This window comes from Cucurbita pepo, chromosome 1 (assembly GCF_057944985.1).
Source record: "Cucurbita pepo subsp. pepo isolate OVF chromosome 1, ASM5794498v1, whole genome shotgun sequence".
Taxonomy (NCBI): domain Eukaryota; kingdom Viridiplantae; phylum Streptophyta; class Magnoliopsida; order Cucurbitales; family Cucurbitaceae; genus Cucurbita; species Cucurbita pepo.
Genome location: NC_141798.1, coordinates 2,420,251 through 2,447,168, shown reverse-complemented (window position 1 = coordinate 2,447,168; position 26,918 = coordinate 2,420,251). Strand labels below are relative to the sequence as shown.

The window sequence follows — 26,918 nt, the reverse complement described above, 5'->3', positions numbered from 1 at the left end:
TGAAATATAAAATATAACTATATAAGTCAATTTATAACTACATATTATTTAATAATCATAAATGAGCAAGTGATTTGATAAAACAAATGGAAATGACTAAATAATATTTTTTAATTTATTCAAAATATAAGAATTAAAATTGACGGTAATTTAATTTAATATTATTTTTTTTATTTTTTTTTAATGAAGTTTTGTGATAAAGATTAAATTTTTATAAAATTAAAAATATAAGAATTCGATTATTACAATAATTAAATTAGGTAAGTTTATAATTTACAATTTTTATATGTTTTATTTAGTGATTTTTAAGTTAATTATTTGATCATTTTTTTAATCAAATTTTGATTTAAATATATCTCTAATTGCTGCATAAAAAATACAAATAAATATATCATTTTTTTTATTTAAAAAACTACAACTAGTTTTTTAAAATTAAAAACAATGAAAAATAAATTTAAAATGAAATTTATTAAACAATTTTTAACCCAACAATTGTTTTGTCTTGCTTTGACATTCAACTCAATAGTCATCGGCACGACCCTTTTGACCATTTGACTAATATTTCAGTCAACCGGTAGACTTTCTTAGCCATGGTCAACTCCTTACGATATGAATAATTTGTAAGTTGATGATTGGATTATTCCCGAGATTTGGATTTCAAATTTTTATTGTTGATAATTTTTTATTTTAACAAGTACGAGGGTAGACAAAGACAATTGACAAGTAACTGATACCTTATTCATTAAATCGTAAATAAATTTAGGGTTTAGGGTCATTAAATCGTAAATGACCATAACCACAAATTCTTTAATATGCTATAATTTTGTTTAGTGTCGTTAATTGAAAGATAAATACAATTAAATATGATTAAAACTTTTAAAAATATTATGAACAAATATATATATACATATATATACGTATACATACACACGTACGTATGTGTATATATAAACAAAGGAATCTTCAACACCTTTGCTTGGAGAGAGGGAAGACGGAAGGTGATACCTCCATTGATAGGTAATGAGCTGGCATTGCCTTTGTTGGGAGGTTTCATATATATATATATATATATATATATATATATATATAATTATTTATTATTGTTTAAATATAACTGTTATATTATATACCGTCCTTTTAAAAGAAATTGTGAAAAAGATATTATTTGGTCAAATTTTACTGTAAAAAAAGATTCCACTGAATTAGATAAGTACGAAGATTTGAACCTCTAATTTTAAAAGATTAAAAATTAATAAAAAAATAGTTTAAAGATTAATAACATTAAATAAATACATTACCTTTATAAGGTAGGTTAATCAGCCATTACCTTTTAAGCCATGTATTAATTAACATTAGAATTACATGAATAACACGTTTCATGAGAATTGTAAAGAACAATAATATCAACCAAGTTTGTTTTCCATAAATTTTCTCTCTCTTTTTAAATATATAGAGAGAGAGAGAGATAGGTGGGAGGATAGCCCACAATATTTTCTTGGGGGGAGGAAATTGCCCACAGATTCTTGTCAAAGTTTTTGCCCCAAACGTTACACTAAAACAAGGCATCATTTTTTATAAAGATTGGGAAGAGATTAGGATAATCTCGTCCCTATGAGTTAGACACCTGTGGTGTGTTAGCGAGGACGTTAGCCCCCAAAAGGGTAAATTATGAGATCCCGAGCTTGGATTGTTACAAATAGTATCAGAGTCAGACACTGTGCTAGTAAAGACCATGATCTCCAAAAGGGTAAATTATGAGATCATGAGCTTGGACTGTTACAAATAGTATCAGAGCCAGACACTGTGCCAGCAAAGACCCATGATCTCCAAAAGGGTAAATTATGGAGCTTGGACTGTTACAAATAGTATCAGAGCCAGACACGGTGCCAGCAAAGACCCTGATCCCCAAGAGGGTAAATTATGAGATCTCGAGCTTGGACTGTTATAAATAGTATCAGAGCCAGACATTGTGCCAACAAAGACCCTGATCCCCAAAAGGGTAAATTAAGAGATCCCGAGCTTGGACCGTTACAAATAGTATCAGAGCCAGACACTGTGCCAACAAAGACCCTGATCCCCAAAAGGGTAAATTATGAGATCTCGAGCTTGGACTGTTATAAATAGTATCAGAGCCAGACATTGTGCCAACAAAGACCCTGATCCCCAAAAGGGTAAATTAAGAGATCCCGAGCTTGGACTGTTACAAATAGTATCAGAGCCAGACACTGTGCCAACAAAGACCCTGATCCCCAAAAGGGTAAATTAAGAGATCCCGAGCTTGGACTGTTACAAATAGTATCAGAGCCAGACACTGTGCCAACAAAGACCCTGATCCCCAAAAGGGTAAATTAAGAGATCCCGAGCTTGGACTGTTACAAATAGTATCAGAGCCAGACATTGTGCCAACAAAGACCCTGATCCCCAAAAGGGTAAATTAAGAGATCCCGAGCTTGGACTGTTACAAATAGTATCAGAGCCAGACATTGTGCCAACAAAGACCCTGATCCCCAAAGGGTAAATTATGAGATCCCGAGCTTGGACTGTTACAAAAAGTATCAGAGCCAGACACTGTGCCAGCAAAGACCCTGATCCCCAAAAGGGTAAATTATAAGATCTCGAGCTTGGACTGTTACAAATAGTATCAGAGCCAGACACTGTGCCAGCAAAGACCCTAATCCCCAAAAGGGTAAATTAAGAGATCCCGAGCAAAAGGGTAAATTAAGAGATCCCGAGCTTGGACGGTTACAAATAGTATCAGAGCCAAACACTGTGCCAGCAAAGACCCTGATCCTCCAAGGTTGGTGGATTGTGAGATCCAACATTAATTGGAAAGGAGAATGAAACATTCTTGATAAGAGTGTGAAAACCTCTCCCTGGTGGACCGGTTTTAAAACCTTGAAAGGAAGTCTAGAAGAAAAGTCCAAAAATGACAATATAGTGAGCTTGAGTGGTGTTCAATTTGGTATAGATTTTCGATATCCATGCACTTGTTTAGAAGACTTGATAACTAGTTTATTGCTTTAAGTGCCACATGAAAGTTGAGGCCTCCACCTCCACTAGAAATATACAAGCAGGCAGGCAGATAATCCCATTGAGATAATCAGAGCAAAACACAAAGTACAGAACTTTTGCAACTTTCAGCTCAAGGTTATTACACTAAAACATTTCATTCAAATGATTTGGCTACAACTCTTTACTGAACTACACACATTCCCTATCTATCACCTTTTAATCTTCACATCCATAGTGTTATAAGAGAATCATGTCGTTCCAGGCTCTAGCTTCTAACGACATTACCGACCCCCTTCCGTGTATAAAGGGCAATCCGTTACATTTCTCCAAAGTTTTCACTCTCCATAGATGATTACTCCTCTGATTTTTTAGGTTTATTCTTGTTGCCATATATCAAACCAGTCTCCTGGGGATCAGGAATAGGTTTCCTCTTCTCGATGTATCGATAAGGATCCGTGGCTGCAAGAGCAGCTCTTTCTTGCTGTTCGCGTTTGAGGTCCTGGGAGGGCTTGACCCAGAGGAAGTAGGCAAGTGTTCCAGCGACTACCCAGGAAGCAAGATTGGTACCGCCTCTGAGACCGCCCATGGAGTTGCCGATGAAGGATCTGACATTCCCAACCGTTCTTCTCCAACTGCTAGCCATTGTAAGGAAAGAAACCAGACAAAATAGAAACCGCGGAAGAATTCAGAAGACGAACTATGTTTCAATGTACGATGGAAAATGTACCAAAATCAGTAGAAATCGACAGATATAACTGGGCAAATACTTGTATCATTTGTAATGGGAATGTAGAGATCAAATATAAAGGCTAAACCGAAAAGAAAATTTTATAAAATAAAGAAAGTCCGGCGAACCAGAAAACAAAACGAAAATGAACTTACGGACAGCGATTTAGACAGATGAAAATAACGTGGACAAATTAAGAAGACGATGTACTAACTAAGAACAAATTAAGAAGATAATGAATGTACTAACTTTCTTATCAGTGGAAAAAGTAGAGAACAAGATTATAACGGCTCAAGCCCACCGCTAGCATATATTGTTCTCTTTGGGCTTTCCCTTTCGAGTTTCTCCTCAAAACGCGTCTGCTAGGAAGAGGTTTCCACACTCTTATAAAGAATGTTTCGTTCTCCTCCCCAACCGATGTGGGATCTCACAATCCACCCCCATACGGTGCCCAGCGCCCTCGCTGGCAATCACGCCCTTCTCCAATCGATGTGGGGCCCCCAATCCACCCCCTTTCGGGGCCTAGCATCCTTGCTAGCACACCGCCTCATGTCCACCCCTCTTCGGGGCTCTACCTGCTCGCTGGCACATCATCTGGTGTCTGGCTCTGATACCATTTGTAACGGCCCAAGCCCACCGCTAGCAGATAGTGTCCCTCTTTGGGCTTTCCCTTTCGGACTTCCCCTCAAGGTTTTTAAAACGCATCTGATAGGGAGAAGTTTCCACACCCTTATAAAGAATGCTTCGTTCTCCTCCTCAACCGATGTGGGATCTCATAAAGATGGTAGAGAGAAAACTAAAAACTGGCAAGGAGTAGGTAGCTTTGATGTTCATAGAACCCAGTCGACTAGAACAATATTGAAATCAAATAGATAGAAGAGCTACAATATAATCCAAGTATTTGAGGTACTTGGAGTTTGGACCCTCCCCTCTCTTGAGTACTCATACTCAGCCAAAACCATCAAAGCAATTGACGAGCTTTCTCTTCACCGAAATCGACTCCTACTAACAAACTCCTCGAGCTAATAACTAATACACCCAAACACTAATAACATCCATAACCAACCTAATACCATTCCTGTCAGTTGTCTATGTTTATTTGAAACAGAAACCATTTGAAGAAATAAACATCTCCTCTTACTAAACACCCCTCAGAGCCTGAATTAGACATCGGATTAAGAAGCCATAATTGAAAGATGTACTCATCCGATGTCGACGTATGGGTACCCACATCTACTGATACCGAGTAGCCACCAGCTACTTAAGAAACACCAGAGTTAATCTTTGATTTTAAATTCTAAGCTAACCAACTAAGCATAAGCATTAACTTAGACAACAATTCAAAATCCTGCAGAGAATATAATAGCATAGACGTTTCCTGTACAGCCATGTATTCTATGATCCTATAAGCACGATCCTATTTGGTCAAATACCTAGCGACAAACTTCTATCTTGCTTTCATTACAGTATTTCTGAACAAGTTCTCGGATAACAACCCTAAGGGTTTTCTTATTGATGATAGTGACGATATTTATGATAGTGGCGATATCGACCATGACCTTGATATGGAGCTGGAGTTTCTAACTATGATGAATGCGCCGCTAACTATGGATATGAGGCCGGATTCACTGCGATCAATAAGTGATCATGATCCAAAACAAGAAATCTAAGGCAGAACTTTACTAGGGTCCAGGTATTTTGTTCAGTAAATCTGAGATTTCTCTTCTATTAACCTGCCTTTTCATAAAGAAAATGTTGCATATTGTCATTCATTCCAAAATTCTATCATCCAAGAGAATATAAACCACCACATACGAGAATTTCTAAGCAATCAAAACCACAAAAGATTCAAAGCATCATAGCAGATACACCTTAAGTGAGACTCAAATAAAAACCAGTCCATTCTTAAAATCTAGATCGAAAATATTCACGAATTTCTCCACTAATCCTCAACGGCTCACACCAATCCAACAAGAAAAAACCAATTCGCAAGAAAATCTAAACAGAGATAAAGAAAATGACTCTGAAACCAAAATCAGGTACCTTGAAGTCATTATCAAATTGAGCGATCAAACGCGTCAATACATCAAAGACGATTACAGCCGATGAAGGAGCAGGACAAATATCAGTGAAGCCTGAAAAAAATCGAACAAAAAACTGAGTTTCATCACCACAATCGCACCCAAAAAGGGGCCAGGGCCCAATCAAACATTGAAGATCAACAAAATTCATTAAATTACCGATGGGAAAGAACCCTAAAGCTCAAATTCAGAAGAATAATCAAGCTAAGAAGTAGCTAGCAGGCGCCGTTAAAAATCAAAATCAGGATGATAAATTGAAGCACGAAAGGGAACGGAAGAGCCGAGATTTATTACGATCTTTTTTGCTGTCGCATACACTTCAATAAAAAATATTTTTAAATTTTAAAAACTAAATTTATTATTAATTTTGGACACTTTATTTTTTTAAAAAATTCGAATTATATTTAAAAAAAAACACTTTCAAATTTAGTAAATATTTATTTACCCATAATTTTAAACTTTTATAAAAAAAAAAATTAAAAATAATTTCGTTTATGTACTAATGGTAATGACATTTTTTTTTTAATTTTTTTATAAAATTTTTGTTTTGAAGTTAATATTTTTTTTAATGGTATTAATAATTTTTTTAAAATTCCTCCTGTGTGAAAGTACAAAACTGTCCTCCATACTCCATCCTAGGGATGGATACACGTACTAGCCTGCATGGCTGGCGGCATATATGGCATTATTAATTTTTTCGGTAGTTATAGAATTTAGTTGGGGGTATTTTCGTAAAATAACGAAAGAACTTTTAATCTATAAATAAAAGGTTTCTTCAATTTCAATCCTTATTCTTCAATTTGACCCGCGAGACGACTACAACACCGAAAGATAATCCATCCCAATTCGATCAACAATCAGGTACGACGACTTTGGTCTCTCTTCTCTTAGGGTTCATAGTTCTAGGGTTTTCACTATGCTTTCAATTTGCTGATTATGTTCTCTGTTCTTACTTCCTGCCACCTAGGGTTCTATTCTATCTGTGACTAGAATGGGATTTTCCTGAGCTTTTAGTTATTGTTTGCTTTTGATTCTTTCCGTAGTCGATGAACTGATTTTTTTGAGTAATGGAACTTGCATCTTTTATACTGGTTTTATTTTGGTCGTTCATGAGTTGAACACGAATGTTTTGGGATTATAAGGATAGACGGTGAACTTGAGTTCTGATGTACGAGAATTAGTGGCTTATTGAATGATTGATATGTTCGAAGATTTAGTGTTTATAACCTTTTAAGTTTCACTGCATCCTCGTTTTGAAGACTGATTAGTAGTGATGTTGTTTATGGATGTGGACAGCCTCAATAAGAAATGGGGAAAAGGAAGTCGAGAGCGAAGCCCCCACCTAAGAAGAGAATGGACAAGCTTGATACTGTTTTTAGCTGCCCCTTCTGCAATCATGGCACCAGTGTGGAGTGTCGCATGTATGTTTGCATTTGGTTCATTTTTAGTATCTAGAGGCACAATGAAAAAGCTGGTTATGATATGTTTTATCATTAGCTTGTCTCTTGGATTAGTCTCTCTGTTTATGTGCCTCATTTGTTTTGTATTGTGACGAGGGTGTTTGTGTGGTTTTAGTGATATGAAGAACTTGATTGGGGAAGCCTCCTGTGGAATTTGCCAAGAAGGCTTTAGCACATCCATTACAGGTATTCTCTTCAAGCCTCTAATTCTACGAGTGTTCTTGCCTTTCCCATCTGTTTTGTTTGTTTCAATTTATGCTTTATATTATGATGCGATTGAACATTTTAGGATTCTTTATGTTTTACTTGAGTAGTTTGAGTTTGGTCTGAACTCGGCCCATGGGAGTATTCTAGCGAACCCCATTTTATCTGTCACAAAATAGATGGATTATGGAAGATTTCTTTTGCAGTTGTCCCTTCCATTCACGACTATATTTTCGTTCCTGTTGTAGGGAAGTTTATAAATGCTAGGGGTGTACATCCAACCGGCAACCCAATAACCCAGACCAACCCAACCCGACTTATAAGGGTTGGGTTGGGTTATTTTTCCTGAACCTGAATCGGTTTCGGTTTCGGGTTCATAGGACAAAAATATTGGGTTGACCCGAACCAAACAAAACTTATATAATACATACGCTAAGAAATCAAGCATATTCACGGGTTTGGTATTGTGGTAATTCTGGCGTGATTACTCTACGCGGGCAGGTTCGACTTTGGTCAAATTTATTTATTTTTTATATTTTTTATTACTCTATTATTATTATTATTTTTTTATATATATATTTTATTTAATTTCTTTTATATATTTTAAATTTCTCTTCATTTACTTTATACTATTTTTAAATGCATTATTTTTATTTTTTGTTGTGGAAAGTTCCTTTAAATTAATGGTTTTTATTGTTTTTTAATTTCTCTATTCATCTACTTGATACTATTTTTAAATACATTATTTTTACTTTTGTTGGGTAGAGTTTTTTTATATTTTTTTATTTAATTTCTTTTATATATTTTAAATTTCTTTATACTATTTTTAAATACATTATTTTTATTTTTGTTGCGTATAATTTTCTTTATATTTTTTTATTTAATTTCTTTTATATATTTTAAATTTTTCTTCCTTTACTTTATACTATTTTTAAATGCATTATTATTATTATTATTTTTTTTTTTTGTTGTGGAAAGTTTGTTTAAATTAATGATTTTGATTGTTTTTTAATTTTTCTCTTCATTTATTTTATACTATTTTTAAATACATTATTTTTATTTTGTTGCGTAGAGTTTATTTAAATTAATGATTTTTATTATTTTTTAATTTCATGTATCTTATATTTTCCTTATTTCTAGAGTAATCAATTCTAAAGAGTGTTGGTATTTAGTTGTTGATGGATTTGTTTTTTTAAAGGATTATGGATTGATTTGTGTTGTTTGTGAATTTTTAATATCTTTTATCTAAGATTCTATCAAATTATCAAAAGTTAACAAACAGACAACCCAACCAAAAATAGGAGTTGGGTTGTAAAATTTTTTGGGTTGGGTTATCAATCCAACCAACCTAAACTTTTGGGTTGAGTAAAAAAAACCCTCAACCCAACCCGGACCATTTACCCCTAATGAATGCAATGCGTCTAAGTCTAGTCATTATCTATGATTTAGTTTAACCCATGTCTAATACGGGGCTTACAGATTGTTGTCATTAGTCTGTCTTGGGATAATTAAGCTGCACTAATATTTCTTCTCTTTTATTTTGCAGCCTTAAGCGAGCCAATAGACATGTAAGTAAAAACTAAATGCAGTTGGTTTTTGTCAATATTAATGTTCTATAGTTCTTCAGTTGACATGATGTTCTTTCGATCAGATATAGCGAATGGATCGATGAATGTGAGCGGGTCAACAACCCTGAAGACGATGGTGCTTAGGGGGATCAATTGGGGCATTTTCTGTATGAAAAGAAGCTGGCTAGTTCGAAGTTCCTTTGATGAATCTAAATTAAGAGGAGGGGGTCTTATTGGTAGGTATGACAACACTCCTACTCTCGTAGCGTGTATGTACAGTAGTATGTTGTAATAGACAAGCGTGTATGTACAGTAATATGTTGTGATGTCTTGCATGTGGACTTAAATCTTGAAATTTAAGCACCTGTAACTTTCTTTCCTTATTTTGAGTCACGAGTCTTGTGGACACAAAAAGTAAATGTTACTGCGAATTTTCTATGTCCAGATGGAAAGTGGATCCTGAAACCTCATTTTGTTAATGAAATGTTGAAGTGTGTTCTATTTTATTTTGCTTTGTGTCAATGGTTGTGCTTTCAGCATAGACTCTTTGAAAGTTCTTTAGACATTTTTAATTCTTCTACACTGAAAGTTATTTAGACATTTTTAATCAAAGGCGATGAGATGAAGGTGCTGTAAATTGTTCGAAACTAAGACCTTTGAAGTTTCTTTTACGTGGTAGTTTACCGTGGGAGGAGAGATTTCTCTCCCACTAGCTAAGCGGGGCTTGGAAATGAGATTATATTTTCGGTTTCCAACCCTGCTCCACCCCCCACATACATACATTTACATGCGTACATATACATTGCATCGTTTGGAATTTAGGCTCGTCTACGTCAATTTTATTTACTTATTATTATTATTTTTAATTTCCTTCCATCATTGCTTTAAGTCTCATAGGTTTGATCCGGTAGAATCTGACCTATTTTTTCATTGAGCGAAAGGTGCGAAATAAATTAGATTGATTTTTCGATCAAAAGTACTATGTGGAATCTTCGTTTTTTTTTCTAATTTTGATCTATAATTCTCTAATTAAATTATGTATGATCCGAAAATTATGAAAAATTTTTTCCTTGTTTTTGTTTATATTCTTTTTCTACCTTCCTGGATGACTTGTATTGCATTACTAGTCATAGGATATTGTGAGGAAGACTATTTTACCTCTTCTTTATTTCTATGTTTTTTTTTACCATGCAAATAGGAGCGGTGTTATTATGTCACATATACATACATTTATACATATATATATATTTATACATATATATATATATATATATATATATATATATATATATATTTATATATATATTATCCTCGTAAATTTTAATCTTCGGACAATGGAAGAATTTAAAATTTTAAAAGATGAAAATAGAAATAAGAAATAAGAATGTTTTTTTCTCTCCATAAATTAATTAATTAGTGAGGTTTTTACAAAGCAAAAGATATGGGCAATCCTCATATTGATTATTATTATTATTATTTAACTTTATGGTTAATCTTTTCTTAATAATGTTATGAAGATTCAAAATAATTTATAAAATGTTTGGTGTAAATACGGTCATGAAAAAAGTATTAAAAAAAAAAAAAAAAAAAAAAAAAAAAAAAAAACTAGTGGTGTGCGTATTTAGTAAACCCGTGAAGAAAAAAACTGCTCACGGCGCCCACCGATTTTCTCTAATTTTCAGCACCTCCCACTTTGTAACTGAAAATTGCACTCACACCCTTCGCATGTTCCCCTTTTCATCCCATACGTTTTCCTTTCCATATTTTGTTAATTCCCCCCCTTTTTTTAAATTATCTTTATAAACGTTTTTATAAAATCAATTTAAAAAAAAACAATTATCCATAATATTATTATTATTATTATTATTATTATTTTCTTAAACTATATCTAAAATTAATATTATTATTATTACTATTAGTTCGATGATGAACACAAATCATTTACGGTAACGATAATATTATTATTATTATGTTCTTAAATGATGTCTAAAACTATTTCGATCCATGAAGACAAATTGCTAACGGTAACAATATAATTATTATTATTATGTTCTTAAATGATATCTAATACTATTTCGACAATGAAGACAAATCGCCGACTTTCCAAGTGTAGTCTTCAGTTAAACGGATGAAATCTAATCCAGGGTAAAACGTTCACAGACAAATCTCCAAATACCTAAAACGACAGACGTTAACGTAATAAAAACACGAATGTTCCAAAATATCAAGCCGTTATTACAGTTATATGTCCTTACAATGAAAAGAAAAAATCGGAGAACTCTTTTACGACAAGAAAATCCAATGAAATTCATAGTCGAAGCCGATGAACAACGACAACGACACATCTCTCGTGAATTTTTTATTTTTGCAAAGTCAAAGACCCAAAAAATAAAAACAATAATTGAAAATATAGAATTTAAAATGGATCGATGAGGGTGAGAGTTCGAAAATTGAAGAACCAATCTAAATGCTAAAACCTAAATAAGAATATGAAGAGATTTGGGTTTTAGTTCTTTTTTGAGGTACACAATTTTGATATTTGGTACGGAATCACCTGGGCATTTTGTTTTGCCCCCCAAAACCATGAATTTTGGGCTTAAAGCTTCAATTTCTCTCTCTATCATCATCATCATATATGTGTGTGTATATATATATATGTATCGATGCACATTTATTTATATAGTCGCTCAAAGTTTTCCCGAAATAACGAATTTCTGAAGACGGGATCTTCAATTCTGAATTTTTTCTTGGTACTTTTTTCTCAGTTTCTCTCTTTGATTCTTTGATAGTGACGGCGAAATCAGTGAAACCACACAGGGAAGCTTAGCTTATGGGTCGGCCTCCCAGCAATGGAGGCCCTGCCTTCCGTTTCACTGCTCCCGAGGTTTTTCTCCGCTTCTTCTTCTTCTACCTCCTCCGCTTTTGTTCGTTTTCTTTATCTGAATGATGCGTTTGTGATGCATGTTGATGTTGGTGCTGGAAATTTTTCTTAGCTCAATTTCTGTGTTTATTGGCTTGATTGTTTGTTGATTCTTGTGGTTGTTTTGTTCGTTTCATGGAGGGTTCTAATCGTGTTCTTCTGAACTGATGGCTGTTCTTCTGCTTTCTTTTTGTTTATTTTCCATTCCATTTCTTGTTCTACTGGTAATTGTGCTTTTCCCCTTTTGAATTTTGATGTCTGTTTCCCAATTACTGCATAGAGTTGATGCTATGGTTAGTTTAGGTAGCTGCATGTAAATAAGAACTGTTGAAAGGGGGCTTGTGGGGCTTGTTGGATAGCGATAATTTGGAAGAAGAGTGTCCTTTTCGAGCTTGAGTTTTGACAAAATTTGTATAGATCTAATTCAATCTGCTAGAAGTTCATTAGTTTTGCTGCTGGATGCTGTTTATTCTACAAGGAATTGATAATGACTTTAATCAAATGAAGTTTTTATTGCTTGCTCTAAGGCTATTACTATAGTTCTTTCTTGACTTAGTACTCAGATAGGGTACGCTTCCTCGAAGCTGCTGGTGCTGTAACGTTCGGTTCTTATTTTGATTAAGGTTGCGGAGATGGAGGCTATACTGCAAGGACACAACAATACCATGCCGTCTCGGGAAGTTCTGGTTTCTCTTGCTGGGAAGTTCAGGTGGACATTCTACATTGCTTACTGTGACTTTTATATGATTTGAATTGCTCTTTTGGTGTAGAGAATAATTTGTTTATGTTGTTTGTAGTGAATCGGTCGAACGGAAAGGGAAGATTGCTGTGCAAATGAAGCAAGTATGGTGGCCGTACTTGACGTTTATATGATAGGTAATGGTGATTTACTAATTATTGTTGTTATTTTGTAGGTTTGGAATTGGTTCCAGAATAGGCGATATGCTATCAGAGCAAAGACAACAAAGGTTCCCGGAAAGTTGGCTGGCTCTCCAATTGTCCAAGTCGAGTCAACACCCCCGAGAAATGTGCCTCAAACCATAGTTGTTCCTGCTCCCACACTAGTAGGTATTAAAAAAATCGCTATGTTTTATCAATGTTTAAATATTTTCATTTTCTTATCCTTTTTTTTCTCTTATCATATGTTTGTTATTAGCTTATTGTTACGAAATCTATCGTAGTAGTAGAATGGCATCTGCTAAACGCCTCTGTCTGGGCTAACATCATCATTTCAAAACTTTTCCTCTTTTCGTCGCTAGTCAGGTGAGGAGGTATATCTGGAAGCATGGGAGCTTTTATGGCCTTTAATCTTCATTTTAAGTACTGTTCTTATGAGATTTCTCTGAAAAAACCAATTGCAAAGTGGCTGCTTGCAAGTTTCCTGCGTTCAAAAGATCTTACTCTGTACAAAAAGAAGTTAGATGTTTTTTATAATGCCAGGGTTTATCGCACAAGTATTGTTTTTTCAATTGGAACGTATTGTTTATGGTATTCGAGCAAAAAGTTTGTATGGTGTAACAACCCAAGCCCATTGCTAGTAGATATTATCTGCTTTGGCCTGTTACGTATTGTTGTCAGCCTCACGGTTTTAAAGCGCGTCTACTAGGGAGGTTTCCATACCCTTATAAGGAATGTTTCGTTTCCCTCTCCAACCAATGTGGGATCTCACAATCCACCCCTACCCCTAGGGGCCCAGCATCCTCACTAGCACACCGTCCGGTGTCTAGCTCTGATACCATTTGTAACATCTCAAATCTACCGCTAGTAGATAGTGTTCGCTTTGACCCATTATGTATCATCGTTAGCCTCATGGTTTTAAATACATCTACTAGGGAGAGATTTCAACCCTCTTATAAGGAATGGTTTGTTCCCCTCTCCAACCAAGGTGAGATCTCACAATCCACTCCCCTTGGTGGCTCGGCGTCTTTGTTGGCACACCGCCTGGTGTCTGTGTCTAATACCATTTGTTGCCCAAGCCCACCACTAGTAGATATTGTCCTTGGCCCGTTACGTATCGCCGTTAACTTCACGGTTTTAAAATGCATCTACTAGGATGATGTTTCTATTCCCTTATAAGGAATGCTTCGTTCCCATTTTCAACCAATGTGAGATCTTAGTCTTGATATACCTTATTCCATTATATTGTTGTAGTTAACTTAAATCTCCAAATATGTTATAAAAAGTAAGAGAAATCGATGATAAATTGTTTTTCTGTAAATCATGGGCTGACCATGTTTATGGCCTGTGAAGAACCATAATCTTTAAAATGACATGGTGTGGAAAGATGTGAACCACAGATACATTAGTTTGGATAGCATGTGATTCTAGATTTGCTTTTTAAAGACGATTCATATTTAAACATGTTGGTATCAACTTCTTTTAATTTTTCATTCAATTTCTGTACCAAATTCCAGGACCCCTAAAGCGTGCTCCAGAAAATCCACTGTCGGAATTTGAAGCTAAATCTGGGAGGGATGGTGCATGGTTAGTATAGCTTGTCTTCTGCTTTAGGATGATAAACTTCTTCACGACAGGCGTAGATGATTGATTCTTTTAACTGTTCATGATATGTTTCAGGTATGACGTTGCTACCTTTTTATCCCATAGATCTGTGGAAAGTGGTGACCCGGTAATTTTGCACTCATTCCCTTGCACGCACGTTATTCTTCAACCTATTTTCTGATCAGTTATTCATGCTCGAATTATTTTGCTTTATGAAAACCGAACACGGAAGTATTAAGCCAAATAGTTCTTGTACGGCCGCTCTCTCCATTTATAGAAAAACATTACAGTTTGTGGTCTCTACTGTCTTGTACTGTGTTTGTGGGTTCAAAATCTTTTGGATCACATTCTCAATCGTATGAGTTTCTAAGTATTTTATGAGTTCTCGAAATATTTTGACTTGTGAGAGTTAATATTGCCCTGGATTTTTCTCCACCCAATCCTTTTCTCCTTCACTACCTCTGAGTTTGCAACATCATATTGAATGTTAACCAACAACACCTTATGTAACCGCCCAAGCCCACCGCTAGCGGATATGGTCCTCTTTGGCCAATATTTTGGCGTTTCTCTAAAATGCTCCAAGATATGTAGTTGATTGTAACTCAAAAGTTTGTCTCCGATTCGTTTTTTCCGGTAGAACAAATGTTGGGGTAGTAGGGGTTTGATCCTTGAACTTCAAAGGAACGAGTAGATGCCTTAACCATTGGGCTATGCTTATGATTTGTAAAGATATCACATGCTTCGTTTTGTTTGCGTTCATCTGAGTCCCTGCATTGCCTAAAAATTGTTGTTTGCCAGGAAGTACTAGTTAGATTTGCTGGTTTTGGATCAGATGAGGATGAGTGGGTTAATGTCAGAAGGAACATTAGACCTCGTTCTCTACCTTGTGAATCTTCAGAATGTGTGGCAGTTCTTCCAGGCGACCTCATCTTATGCTTTCAGGTAAAAACTTTGATTTTCCCTTGAAGCGAGGCCTTTCGATCACCTTCTTGCTATCGATTCAGGATAATCTCGTTTACTAGATCTTTCGATATTGGACATAATTTCAGGAGGGTAAAGAGCAGGCACTTTACTTTGATGCCCATGTGCTTGATACACAAAGAAGACGACATGATGTACGAGGTTGTCGCTGCAGGTTTTTGGTCCGTTATGATCACGATCAATCTGAGGTGCGTATCTTGTTCATGAACGCAATACTGCATGAATTGTGATATGTTCATAAACGTCTAACTTAATCATGCACTCAACAAATGCTGTTTAGGATTCTATAATTGACTTGGCTTGCTCTAAATGAATGTTAGGAAATTGTTCAGTTGAGAAAGATTTGTCGTCGGCCTGAGACCGACCACAGGTTGCTACAGCTTCATGCTGTAAACGAAGCAGCATCGATGGAGCCCTCACGATCTGGCATGGATTCTGTACTGCTCAGTGGTCAGACAATAAGTTTCGAGGCAACCCAAAAGCTACTCAACAAGGATGCAACCATCGTTATACCAAATGCAAATGCAAATATAAATGTCCATGCCCAAACTAGTACTCAGGAAGCAAGGAATACAATAACTAACAGCGCCCCAGGCGTATTCAACGCTGGTAATCACGCAGGTAGCTCTGCTTCTCGAGCGGTATCATGACCAGCTCTGTGTCTGGTATGTCAGCAGACAATGTGTCTGAATGGGGAAGTTAGTTGATTATGGAAAAACTTCCTTCCATCAGTCTAATCTTAACCGAACCTATCAATTTAAAATTTTGCCCGACTCGTTTTTTTAGGATGAGTAAATACACAGTGAAGTCTGTTTTTGCCCCATGTTTCAAAGTGATAGCTTCCCATCCACTTGCTGTGAATGCTGAACGTTCTCGACCGATGAAACATGCAGGAGCCACACCTCGATCGTAGTATCGAACAGGTCAGAGGCATCATCTCTCTTGTTTTACTTTTTTCTTCTCTGCTTAGCCAAGCCAAACCAAACCAAACCATGGCTCTACACTGATCATATATCTTACTGCTTAGTTTTCCCATAGAGCTGTGCTGATTACCAAATGTTACTAACGATATCGATGCACTCGACAAAGGGTTCTCTTCGAATCGTTAAATGCCATGTGAAAAACTGGACTTGTTTGTGTACCTTTGGCTGATGGGCAGTCAACTTAATGCATTACAGGAACCTTTAGATATACATTCTTTCTGTTCTGTTCGAGAAAAGTCCTTTCGGACTCGACTCGAACCCTCTTATGGATGGTTTCAGTTAAGCAAAATATCTCTGAACTTTAAAAAAAAAAAATTCAAACGTTTTATTTTTTTTTATAATGATGATAATAATTTTAACCTAAATTGAGTTGGATGATGTCACATATGAATTCTAATTTTTACACATTAATTGTGTTAATTTTTATTTGTTGGGTTGATGAAAATATTTTAAATATTTTTTTCTTAGAATAAATGCAAAATTCAAACGTTAAAATAATTTTTTTTTCTTTCAAAACTGATGAGAATAATTGAAATTAGAGATTAAAATCATTAACAAAATATATTTCGATAATCTACGTGTAATTTAATATATAAAATACGAAATTTATTATTACCTTAATTTAAAAAAAAAAAAAAAAAGCAAAAATGTCTAATTATATATTAGAAATTTCGAATGTGTTCATTTGGTTTCATTGAACAAATAATTATAATATATAAAATTAAGAGACTAATATTTTTGAAAAATAAATTTGGAATTTAACATAAAAAAAAACGAAAAGATTTCAGTTCGTTTTGGCGGCAAACTCTCATAAAAGCCCATTTCTCCGTCACTGCTGGGTTTAGAAGCATCGCTACCACTTGCCATCCGCGGTTCTTCCCCGCTTCGGTGGTCCGGGCAGGTGCTCCAGCTGCGGCCCGATGTGTTGAGCTTCTTCTCCGCGCTCGTGCTGTTTCCATTAACTCCCTTGAATTCCGAGTGAAATTTCTTTTCCTTACTCTTTTTTTGCGTCTTTCTGTCTTATAATCTTAAATTAGTAGCGCTGTAAATGAGTGTTTGTTTCTTAATTTTTCACTGTTCTTGGTAATTTATAGCGAAGTAGGCGATCTGGCTTTGAGATGACTTGAGGTGGACTTCTTTTTAGCCTTTTTTTTTTTTTTTTTTTTTTTTTTTCTGTGGTTAAGTAATGAGTATCTCAAGATTTGATCAAAGAGATGAAGAAAAACATAAGAATATGACTGGTTAATTGTTGAACGTGATAATTATGCTATATGAACTTACTTACTATCCCATTTGAACCTCGTTTTTGTTTCTTTATATGGTTGGTTTACTGCATTCCTTTGAAATCTTGATTGTCTATTTGATATTGAATTTGAATTAAGAGCTAAATCAGTATCATTTACATGTGGTTATCATTGAAACACTCGATGGTGTCTCCTGAAGATTTTTTACTGTTCTTTTTGTTCTCTTGCTTCTTTGCATCCTGAAAATTTTCGTGTGGCTGAATATGAGATCCCACATCGATTGGAGAAAAGAACGAGTGCTAGCGAGGACGCTGAGCCCCAAGGTGGGTGGATTGTGAGATCCCACATCGATTGAAGAGCAGAACAAGTGCCAACGAGGACATTAGACCCCGAAGGGGGGTGAACTGTGAGATCTCACATCAGTTGGGGAGGTGAACGAAACATTCTTTATAAGGGTGTGGTAACCTCCTTGTAACAGACGTGTTTTAAGAAACGTTGAGAGGAAGTCTGAAAGGACAATATCTACTAGCGGTGGACTTGAGCAATTATACTGGAAGTTCTAGCTATCCTAGTTCCTTCTTCAACTTTTATTTGGGCAAATTTGTTTGATAAGTTCAAATGTAACTCTCGAGACTTGAAATGTTACGAATCTTCTTAGGGACGTATTCCTTGTTAACTTGAAAGTTGTTTTTGGAGCTAGCATAGTTATAAACTGAGTTAGATGTTCAAACTGAGTTATAAACTGAGTTATAAACCGAGCTAGCATAGTTATAAGTTGTTTTGGAGCTAGCATAGCTAACCAGTGATTGAAGTTATGGGATAAACCAAGTTGAAGGAGTGATGACAGTGTTCCTCACTTTCCTTAGAACTTTGCTTGAATGTTTTCATCCCACAAAATAGTCAGATTCTTTCTTTACAATGGATGGATGGTAAAAATTTTGGTCATGTTCTTCTTTCTGGGAATCAAGTTTCGTGGATTGAGATCAAAGTTAGGTGGATTTTCTCAGTTTTTTCTTGTGTAGAGGTGAACCTTTCTGGTAGCCCCTAAAGGCTTATTATTCACTGATTGATATCAAGCATGGTATCACGAGGCTTGTTTTTGCTATCTTTGTCATTAAGGCTTTTCTACCTTTGTTGGTTGGCACTCAATTAGCCATAGTCAAGAACTTTGCTTTGCTTTGCTACCAAGTGATGCAGCCTACCTTTCGTATAGGCACTTGATTCAAAACGTGAAATAATTAAAAACGTGATTTTCTTGTTCTGGTCAACAAACAGTATGTTCTTTTGTGATTCTATGAGATCCCACGTTGGTTAAAGAGGGGACCATTTCTTATAAGGGTGTGGAACCCCTGGTAGAGGTATTTTAAAATCGTGAGGCTGACGACGATACGTAACGGACAAAAGCAGACAATATCTACTAGCAGTGGTCTTGGGCTGTCTTGGGCTGTCACAAATGGTATCAGAGCCAGACACCAGGTTATGTACCAGTGAGGACGCTGGCCCCAAGGGAGTGGATTGTGAGGTCCCACATTAGTTGGAGAGAGGAACGAAGTTTCTTATAAGGGTGTGGAAACTGTGTTTTAAAATCGTGAGACTAATGACGATACGTAACGGGCCAAAGCAGACAATATTTGCTAGTGGTGGTCTTGGACGGTAACACCTTCTATCTAAAAATATTAACTAGCTAATGAAAGTGGCCATGGCTAATAAGAAACAAAACTACCAGTAGGGTCTTGTCTAGTTCAGTCCCTTTGACTAGAAAGTCTTTTACTGTTACTACATCTGCACATGATGCGACTTTATTCACCTCTTTTGGGAACTTCATTTGTCTGTTTATGCACATTTTTTCACCTCTCCTAAATTATCTTAAACAGTGCCATTCATTGCTTCAAGGCGAATCAGAGTATTAGAATATAAAACAAATATATCGATCGATTTTGTGTTGTTTCTTTTGTTTTAGAGTATTGATGGACATATATGAGTGCAGATTCTGAGGGTTTAACGAGACCAGGGGGCGACGCATACGAGCTCGATTGATATAGTTCAGGTATGCTTGATTTTTGGCTCACTTATTATATTAAGCTAGGATACTTAACCATAATCTGCTGAAAAAACTGAAGTTTGGAATTGAATCATCTGTTTGGAGTTCTCTGAATTTGTGTCAAGATCCCATGATTGAAGGATAGAGCAGGGACCAAGCAGGGACCAAGATGATATCTTTGGTCCTATCATGGTCCATTCTGATCCTTCCATGTTTTGTTGTGCTCGCTCATTAAGACCCATCAATTTTAATGGTTAAATATCACTTTCAAAATCCAAACAACCCAAGCCTCAAAAAGAAAAGAAAAAAACCCAACCTCAACTAGCTTTTATATTTTGTTTACTTAACACGTGGAGGCGATGATTCAAACCATTATGACTTTTAGAATCTTATTCCGGAGGTGGGGGAACTAACCCCTGTAGACCTTTAAAATCCTATTATGGATGTGGGAGATCGAACCATTATTGATCTTTAGAATCCTATTCTGGAGGTGGAGTATTGAGCCATTTTCGGCCTTTAGAATCCTATTATGGAGGTGGGGGATCGAACCATTATCGACCTTTAAAATCCTATTTGAGGTGAAGGATCGAACGATTATCCACCTTTAGAGTCTTATTTTGGAGGTGAGAGATCAAATCACTATGGACCTTTAGAATCCTATTGTGAAGGTGGAGGATCAAACCACTCTCGACCTTCGGAATCCTATTCTGGAGATGGGAGATCGAACCATTATCGACCTTTAGAATCCTATTCTGGAGGTGGAGGATCGAGCCATTTTTGGCCTTTAGAATCCTATTATGGAGGTAGGGGATCAAACCATTATCGACCTTTAAAATCCTATTTGAGGTGGAGGATCGAACAATTTTCCACCTTTAGAGTCCTATTTCGAAGGTGAGAGATCAAACCACTATTGACGTTTAGAATCCTATAGTGAAGGTGGAGGATCAAGCCACTATCGACCTTTAGAATCCTATTCTAGAGATGGGGGATCGAACCATTATCGACCTTTAGAATCCTATTTTGGAAGAGAGAGATCGAACCATTATCGACATTTAGAATGAGAATGAGTATTTTATCGAATTAACTTAAATTAAACGACTAATTTTTGTAGTTAGTGTGTCGATAAATACTAATAATTCTCAATGCATTATTTTCCCCATTATTATTTAGATTTATGAGGTGATTGATAAAGTAGAGAGATTACAACAGCAAGAAACAAGTGGGATGTTTTGTAAGTCTCAATCTTTGTCTCCTTTATGTCTTTATCTCACTCTATTTTTAAAGATAAGATTATATTTTTATTCATTTTTTTTTATAGAAAATAAACCATTTATTGCTTCATAATATAATTTATTAAATCCATTAACTTTTACTATGATTTTAAGTAATTAAATAATAATGTGACATGCATGTTACACAAATATTAATTAATTTAATAAAACATATAGTGGACATATAATGAAAAAAAAAACAATAGACAACTAGACAACGAGATTCTTTAAGAATAAATATTCAATTATTTATTTTTATTTAAAAAAATTATAAATACGAATACAAAACATTATATTTTATCTTATAATATCCTATTTTTGGAAATTTAATAACATTTAATTATTGTAATTTTATTAAAAATGCCTTAATCTCTTGAAACACCAATGATTAGAAGCATATATGTTGCTTGATTTTGTAATTTATTAGAATATTAGTCCAAATTAATAATAATAATAATAATAAATTAAATTGAATTTAAAAAATGGGTCTTTTAAAAAGCCTTAATTGCATTTTGGCCTCAAATTATTGGCTTTATTAACTGCTTTTGATGGTGCTTTTGTCAGCTTCTGTTCTGGAAAGTTGTATAATGTTTGGTCAAAACAAAAACTCCATTTTTTTCTCTCTCTTATTATTTTATCATAATTATTATTTCAATTTAAAATTCTTTTTATATTTAATAAAAAAAAAAATGAAATTGGGCCAGCTTGGCCCATCATTAATTTATGTTGACGTGGTGATATGACCATGTGAGTTGGAACTTCCCCTCTCCATCTTTTAACCTACAAAATAGGGCATTCAATCCCGTAGTTCACTGTTTGAGTGGATAAGATATCAATTATCATTTCAAAATTCAATGGTTTAGCTGAATCTGATATACATTGTTAGTCTGAACATGACTCAATGGATAAGACATCAATTGTCATTCCAAACCTCGATGGTTCGACTTTTCATCTCTACGATCGTTGAATTAAAAAAAATTTGATACTCATTTGTGAAAAGGGTTTTCAGGTTTGTTCTTAGAAATAAGAATGTTGGATAGCTCAAAGCCACGAGACTTCAATATCATACCATGATGAATCATTTATTGGGCTTACACCAAAAATTGACCATTTTATTTAAATTTTGAATGGGTTTCATTTCCGTTCTCTTTAGGTCAACAAACACATTAATTGTATTCTTTGCTATAATGTTCATTAATTATTCTATGATATCATAGACTATCGATGTTTTTTTAACCATATCATTAAAATTTTAATACGCCGTGAATCTAATTTAATTGTTTAAAATCTAAACAAATTTTTTTTAAAATTGGTAAATATAATAGAAAAAGGGTGGAATATATATATATATATATATATATATATATATATATATATATATATATATATGTTAAAAAAGGAATAAGATTTTAATTTTAATTTAAAATATAAATATTTATTTGAACATCTTAGAATCATGTCCAACAATTCAATGATTGAATTAGGGTTTCAATAAATCAATTAAATAAGTTAATGTTACCGTTGGTAGTCTAAAAAATGGAGGGAGTTGTAATTAATTTATATTATTTAGAGAGAGGGAAAAAAAAATATAAATAATGGTGTGAGTGGGCACACCGAATCAGAGCTCAGGGCCATCGTTTTTCTGTCCCACGCGCTGCTATGCGCGCTTCTCCATGTAATGCGTGGGACTCTGCCTTTTGCCAATGATGCTTTTCAGTTTCCCGCCACTGTCTTTCACCGCGCGTGACTCCTAACCAATTTTTTTTTTTTTGTATTGTTTATTCTAAATAATATATATTTATATTTTTTTTAAATGTTATAGTTTCAATTATTATAAAAATAAAAAAATAAAAAAAAAATCCTTTCAATTGTGGTATAAATTTAAAAAATAAATTAAGACGATTAAGAATTAAAATGACCACAAAGCCCCTGATCGAGGGATTACTAGTGATCTTGTTTATATTTTTTCCCGAGCAATCTTATTTATCCAGGTCAGCTCCTCTTCATTGTAGCTCACCGATATATGGATCATCTTCCTTTTAATCTATTTTCTTTAAAAAAATATAATAGTGAAAGTTTTTAAGAATAAAAATTGTATTTTTCTTTTCATTTAAATAATAAAAAAAAAACAAGGAGAAAGAATCTAAAAAGAAGTAATAAATTAATACATTTCCACTTTTTCCCCTTAAAAACAGCCATGAAACCATGGGTGATGATTATCACGCGCTCCAATACGCGCGTGGTAAGTAGTAAGCCTCAGTCATCATTCTCATGCAGTGCACTACGACGTCACGTGCGGTTTAGAGGTGCTTCTCTGTTTTCGCTCTCAGCTCCCATGTGATCCCACTCCCAAATAGAACCCACAAACTTTAAAATATTTACTACTCTGCCACTTTGTCGTTTTGCCTAAGAGAAAGAAAGGGACACCCACGTCTGAAAATTGATATTGCCACACATTTCCTTTTTTTTTTTTTAATTTAATTAATTTTCTGTTAATCCATATCTCTATTATCTGGCCACGTGTAATTTTCATGTGATAAAAGAGTAATTTTCAAGATTCTTTTTGTAAAATAAATATTCGAAGTAAATTAGAGAAAATAAAATTATTTATTTAAAAAAAAAAAAAAAAAAAAAAGAACACAACAAAACCTATCTTCTTCTTCTCCATTCAATCATACTGTTTCAAAACCAGAAAAAATCAGAGCTCCTCCATGGCCATGGCCGCTCTTCACTGGTGAGAATCTCCATTTTCATGGATTCTGACCGCCAGTTTCGTAACACTACGAGTTCCACTGCCACCGCCTCCGCCTCCGCCTCCAGCGAGCTCTTCATCTGCTTTACTTCTCGTTTCTCTTCTTCTTCTTCTTCCTCCATGAAGATCTCTTCCAAGTCCATTCTCAGCCCTGGCCGACCTCGTGAACCTGCTCAGATTTCCCACTCCACTTCCCTTAGCCGCCGCCTTAAATCCAGCGGAAGTCTCAAGGGTGGTCAGGCCTCGCCTATGTTTCCGACTGGCGGGAAGAAGAGAGGTTGTGCGTTTGAGAATCCTGAGCCGTCGTCGCCCAAGGTTACCTGCATTGGTCAGGTTAGGGTTAAGACGAAGAAGCAGGGGAAGAAGATGAGGGCTAGATCGCTGAAGCGGAGGAGTAATTCGGAGGCTAGTTTTCGGAAATCAGAGAGTGTTCAAGTTCAATCACAGATGAATGGTAATGACTTCGTGAATCAGTCGTCGCATCATAATCATCATCTTCTTCGTCAGAACAGTAATGGCGGAAACGGTTTCCAGCAGGAGTGCCTGTCGCATCGGAACCAGCGGTGGGTGCATTTGCCATTCACGATTTGCGAGGCGCTTAGGGCTTTCGGTGCTGAACTCAACTGCTTCTTGCCGTGCCATTCGTCGTGTTCGAGCAATAGGGAGAATAATAAGGAATCGAAGACGACGGAGAGGTCGTCGGAGAGCGAGAGTTCTTGTGGGACGGTGTTTGCGCGGTGGTTGGTAGCGGTGCAGGATAACGACGGAAGAGGACGGGAGATCGAACTAGTGGTCGGAGACGAAGAATCTCGAACGGAGAAGGAAAACGGAAGCCAGAGACGCCATGTTTTCGAAGGATTAGATTTCAAAGAGGAGAAAGAAGTTGTGCAGGAAGAGGAATCGAGGATCAGCATTTGCATTCCGCCGAAGAATGCTTTGTTGCTCATGAGGTGCAGATCTGATCCGGTGAAAATGGCGGAACTGGCGAAACGATTCTGTGAATCTCCTGTGCCAAAACTGGAAGAAGAAGATGAGGAAGAAAACGATGAAGAGAACAGTAATCAAAACGAAGCCAAAAAAGGTACGCCACTGCCTGTACTCATGCCTTTGACTGTAACTTTAATCAAGGAAGAAGAAGAAGAAGAAGAAGAAACAAAAGTAGAGCTAAATTCGAAGCTTAAAAACGAGGAAGAAATGATTGAAGAATCTGTATCTGATGCCGAAGAAGAAGAAGAAGAAGAAGCTAATGTGGTTTTACAGGAGGAGGAAGAAGAAGAAGAAGATAATGGCGAAGAATCCATAGAAATGGCCACAGAAAACGAAATCGATGTGCAGAAATTAGACATTACTGTTATTAATCATCAGGATCAAGAAGAAGAAGCAGAGGAAGACAAAGAACAAGAACATGAACAAGAACAAGAACAAGAACACAGAATCGATCAAGATAATCAACAACAGAAGTTAGTAGAAGAAACAATGGCATTTTCGATTCCGATTTCAACCCAATGCGAACCTGAAATGGTTCAAGATGCTGAGAAGCTGGAATCGGCGGAAGGAGACGAATTCAAGCCATTCCATGGAAACGAACAAGACTTCGAAACAGAAGAACACGAAGAACAGATGAAAGATCTTGAAGAAGAAGAAAAAGGTGAAAATGGCGAAAATCCGACGTCGCCACCATTATCAGTGGAAACTGAAGTTGATGGGAATTGGGAAGAAGAAGAAGAAGAAGAAAACAGAGGTAGGTCAACCGAAGAAGAACTAAAAGGGACGGCGGCGACAGCGATGGATGAAGGAATCGGACCCCACATCCAAAACGACGACGAAATGGGTCTAGAGGAGAAAGAGGACCAGTCAAAGGAGCGAGAAACTCCTCCGCCGGAGCCGGAGCCGGAGAGAGAAACGCAAACACAAACGAAACCAGAAGCCTCCGTTCTTCCAGATTGCTTACTGTTAATGATGTACGAGCCAAAGCTATCAATGGAGGTATCAAAGGAGACATGGGTGTGCAGCACAGACTTCATAAGATGCGTTCCAACGAGGGAGAAGAAGGCGGCTCCGCCGCCGCCACCAAAGAAGCGAGAGATAAAGACGGCGGAGAAAAACACGCAGACGCAGGTGGCGATACAGCCGGGAAGGTGGTCGTGTTCATTTCCAGCAGCGGCAGCGGCGGCAGCGATGATAGAACAGAAGCTAGAGAGGGCAAAGGGAGGAGGGTACGAGCCGTTCGTTCTGACAAGGTGCAAGTCGGAGCCGATGAGGTCGTCAGCTAAGCTAGCGCCAGACACTGGCTTTTGCAAAGACCGCAATCTTGAGCCGCATCGCCCGGCTACGTTCGGCATCGGCGCGGCTGGAATTGGATTTTGACCATTTCACCCCTCACAAGGTTAAAAAAAAAAAAAAAAAAAAAAATTAGAACTGTGTAAAAATAGTGTGGAGGTAGTAATTTGTATTTTCCTAGAAAAAAGTATTTGTTATTTTAGGTTTTGATCTCTCTATTTCTTGGCTTTTCCCCTCAAATTTATTATAATGGAAAATTGCTTTAAAGAATTATATGATCATTATTTTAGTTTTTTTTTTTTTTCTTATTTTGTGGAATTAAAATTTGTTAATGAAAAGTTGATTTTATTATTTATTAATATAATTGAACTGGACTCAATTTCAACATGTTTCATAATTACTCCCAAAACGAGATCAATAAGTACGAGCCACTTAACAATAAAATTTTGTTCGTTGAATCATAGCTGATTAATTAACAATAAAATGTTCGTTGAATCATAGCTGATTAATTAACAATAATACGATTCATTTGAACATAATCAACTAATTATTAACATAAATTAATAATAATACAATCAATTTAAACATAACTCGACCTCGACCTGTAATGTAATCAGTAAAGAGAAATGAGAAGCATTGGAAAAGATTCCCAAATTTCTCAAACTAAACCTTTTCTTTTGTCTTTTTGTTGCTATCTTTATCCCAAAAACAATATATAGATGTCATCAATAGGAAACAAAAGTTAATACATTTTTTTTAATTCTACTTTCTATTATTTTTATTTAATTTCATAATTATTTATTCTCCAACAATTCTTATCAATAGTTTAGTTGGGTTGAGTTAGGTTCATTAATTAATAAGGGTTGTTTAAGTTGAAAAAGCTGACCCGACC

General features: G+C 35.6%; 4 protein-coding genes across 5 annotated transcripts; 3 read left to right on the top strand and 1 right to left on the bottom strand.

Moving 5' to 3' along the window:
- Positions 1 to 3,118: 3,118 nt before the first annotated feature.
- LOC147793767 (uncharacterized) lies at positions 3,119 to 6,137 on the bottom strand. Of its 2 annotated transcripts, none has more exons than XM_087121295.1 (3): positions 5,980 to 6,137; positions 5,783 to 5,874; positions 3,119 to 3,647 (listed from the first exon to the last, which is right to left on the bottom strand). In XM_087121295.1, exons 2-3 carry the CDS (start codon positions 5,791 to 5,793, stop codon positions 3,365 to 3,367), a joined length of 294 nt encoding a protein of 97 aa, XP_086977421.1. In that variant the 5' UTR covers positions 5,794 to 5,874; positions 5,980 to 6,137; the 3' UTR covers positions 3,119 to 3,364. The 2 variants fall into 2 exon arrangements, with proteins under 2 accessions (XP_086977421.1, XP_086977427.1); XM_087121301.1 differs by having other exon boundaries at positions 3,119 to 3,644; positions 5,980 to 6,136.
- A 421-nt stretch (positions 6,138 to 6,558) lies between these two features.
- Positions 6,559 to 9,435, top strand: LOC111776480 (transcription elongation factor 1 homolog). Its single transcript, XM_023655972.2, has 5 exons — positions 6,559 to 6,681; positions 7,117 to 7,241; positions 7,396 to 7,466; positions 9,031 to 9,052; positions 9,136 to 9,435. Exons 2-5 carry the CDS (start codon positions 7,129 to 7,131, stop codon positions 9,194 to 9,196), a joined length of 267 nt encoding a protein of 88 aa, XP_023511740.1. The 5' UTR covers positions 6,559 to 6,681; positions 7,117 to 7,128; the 3' UTR covers positions 9,197 to 9,435.
- Positions 9,436 to 11,699: 2,264 nt separating this feature from the next.
- On the top strand, positions 11,700 to 16,648 carry LOC111782000 (protein SAWADEE HOMEODOMAIN HOMOLOG 2). The gene is given in 10 exon segments (XM_023662759.2): positions 11,700 to 11,936; positions 12,596 to 12,681; positions 12,770 to 12,815; positions 12,887 to 13,040; positions 14,387 to 14,456; positions 14,550 to 14,601; positions 15,273 to 15,416; positions 15,524 to 15,643; positions 15,776 to 16,082; positions 16,085 to 16,648. Coding segments are annotated over 10 exon segments (1,107 nt in total). The 5' UTR covers positions 11,700 to 11,882; the 3' UTR covers positions 16,159 to 16,648.
- A 6,992-nt stretch (positions 16,649 to 23,640) lies between these two features.
- On the top strand, positions 23,641 to 26,296 carry LOC111797130 (uncharacterized). The gene has a single exon (XM_023680038.2). It carries the CDS (start codon positions 23,747 to 23,749, stop codon positions 26,111 to 26,113), a length of 2,367 nt encoding a protein of 788 aa, XP_023535806.2. The 5' UTR covers positions 23,641 to 23,746; the 3' UTR covers positions 26,114 to 26,296.
- The last annotated feature ends 622 nt before the right edge of the window (positions 26,297 to 26,918 follow it).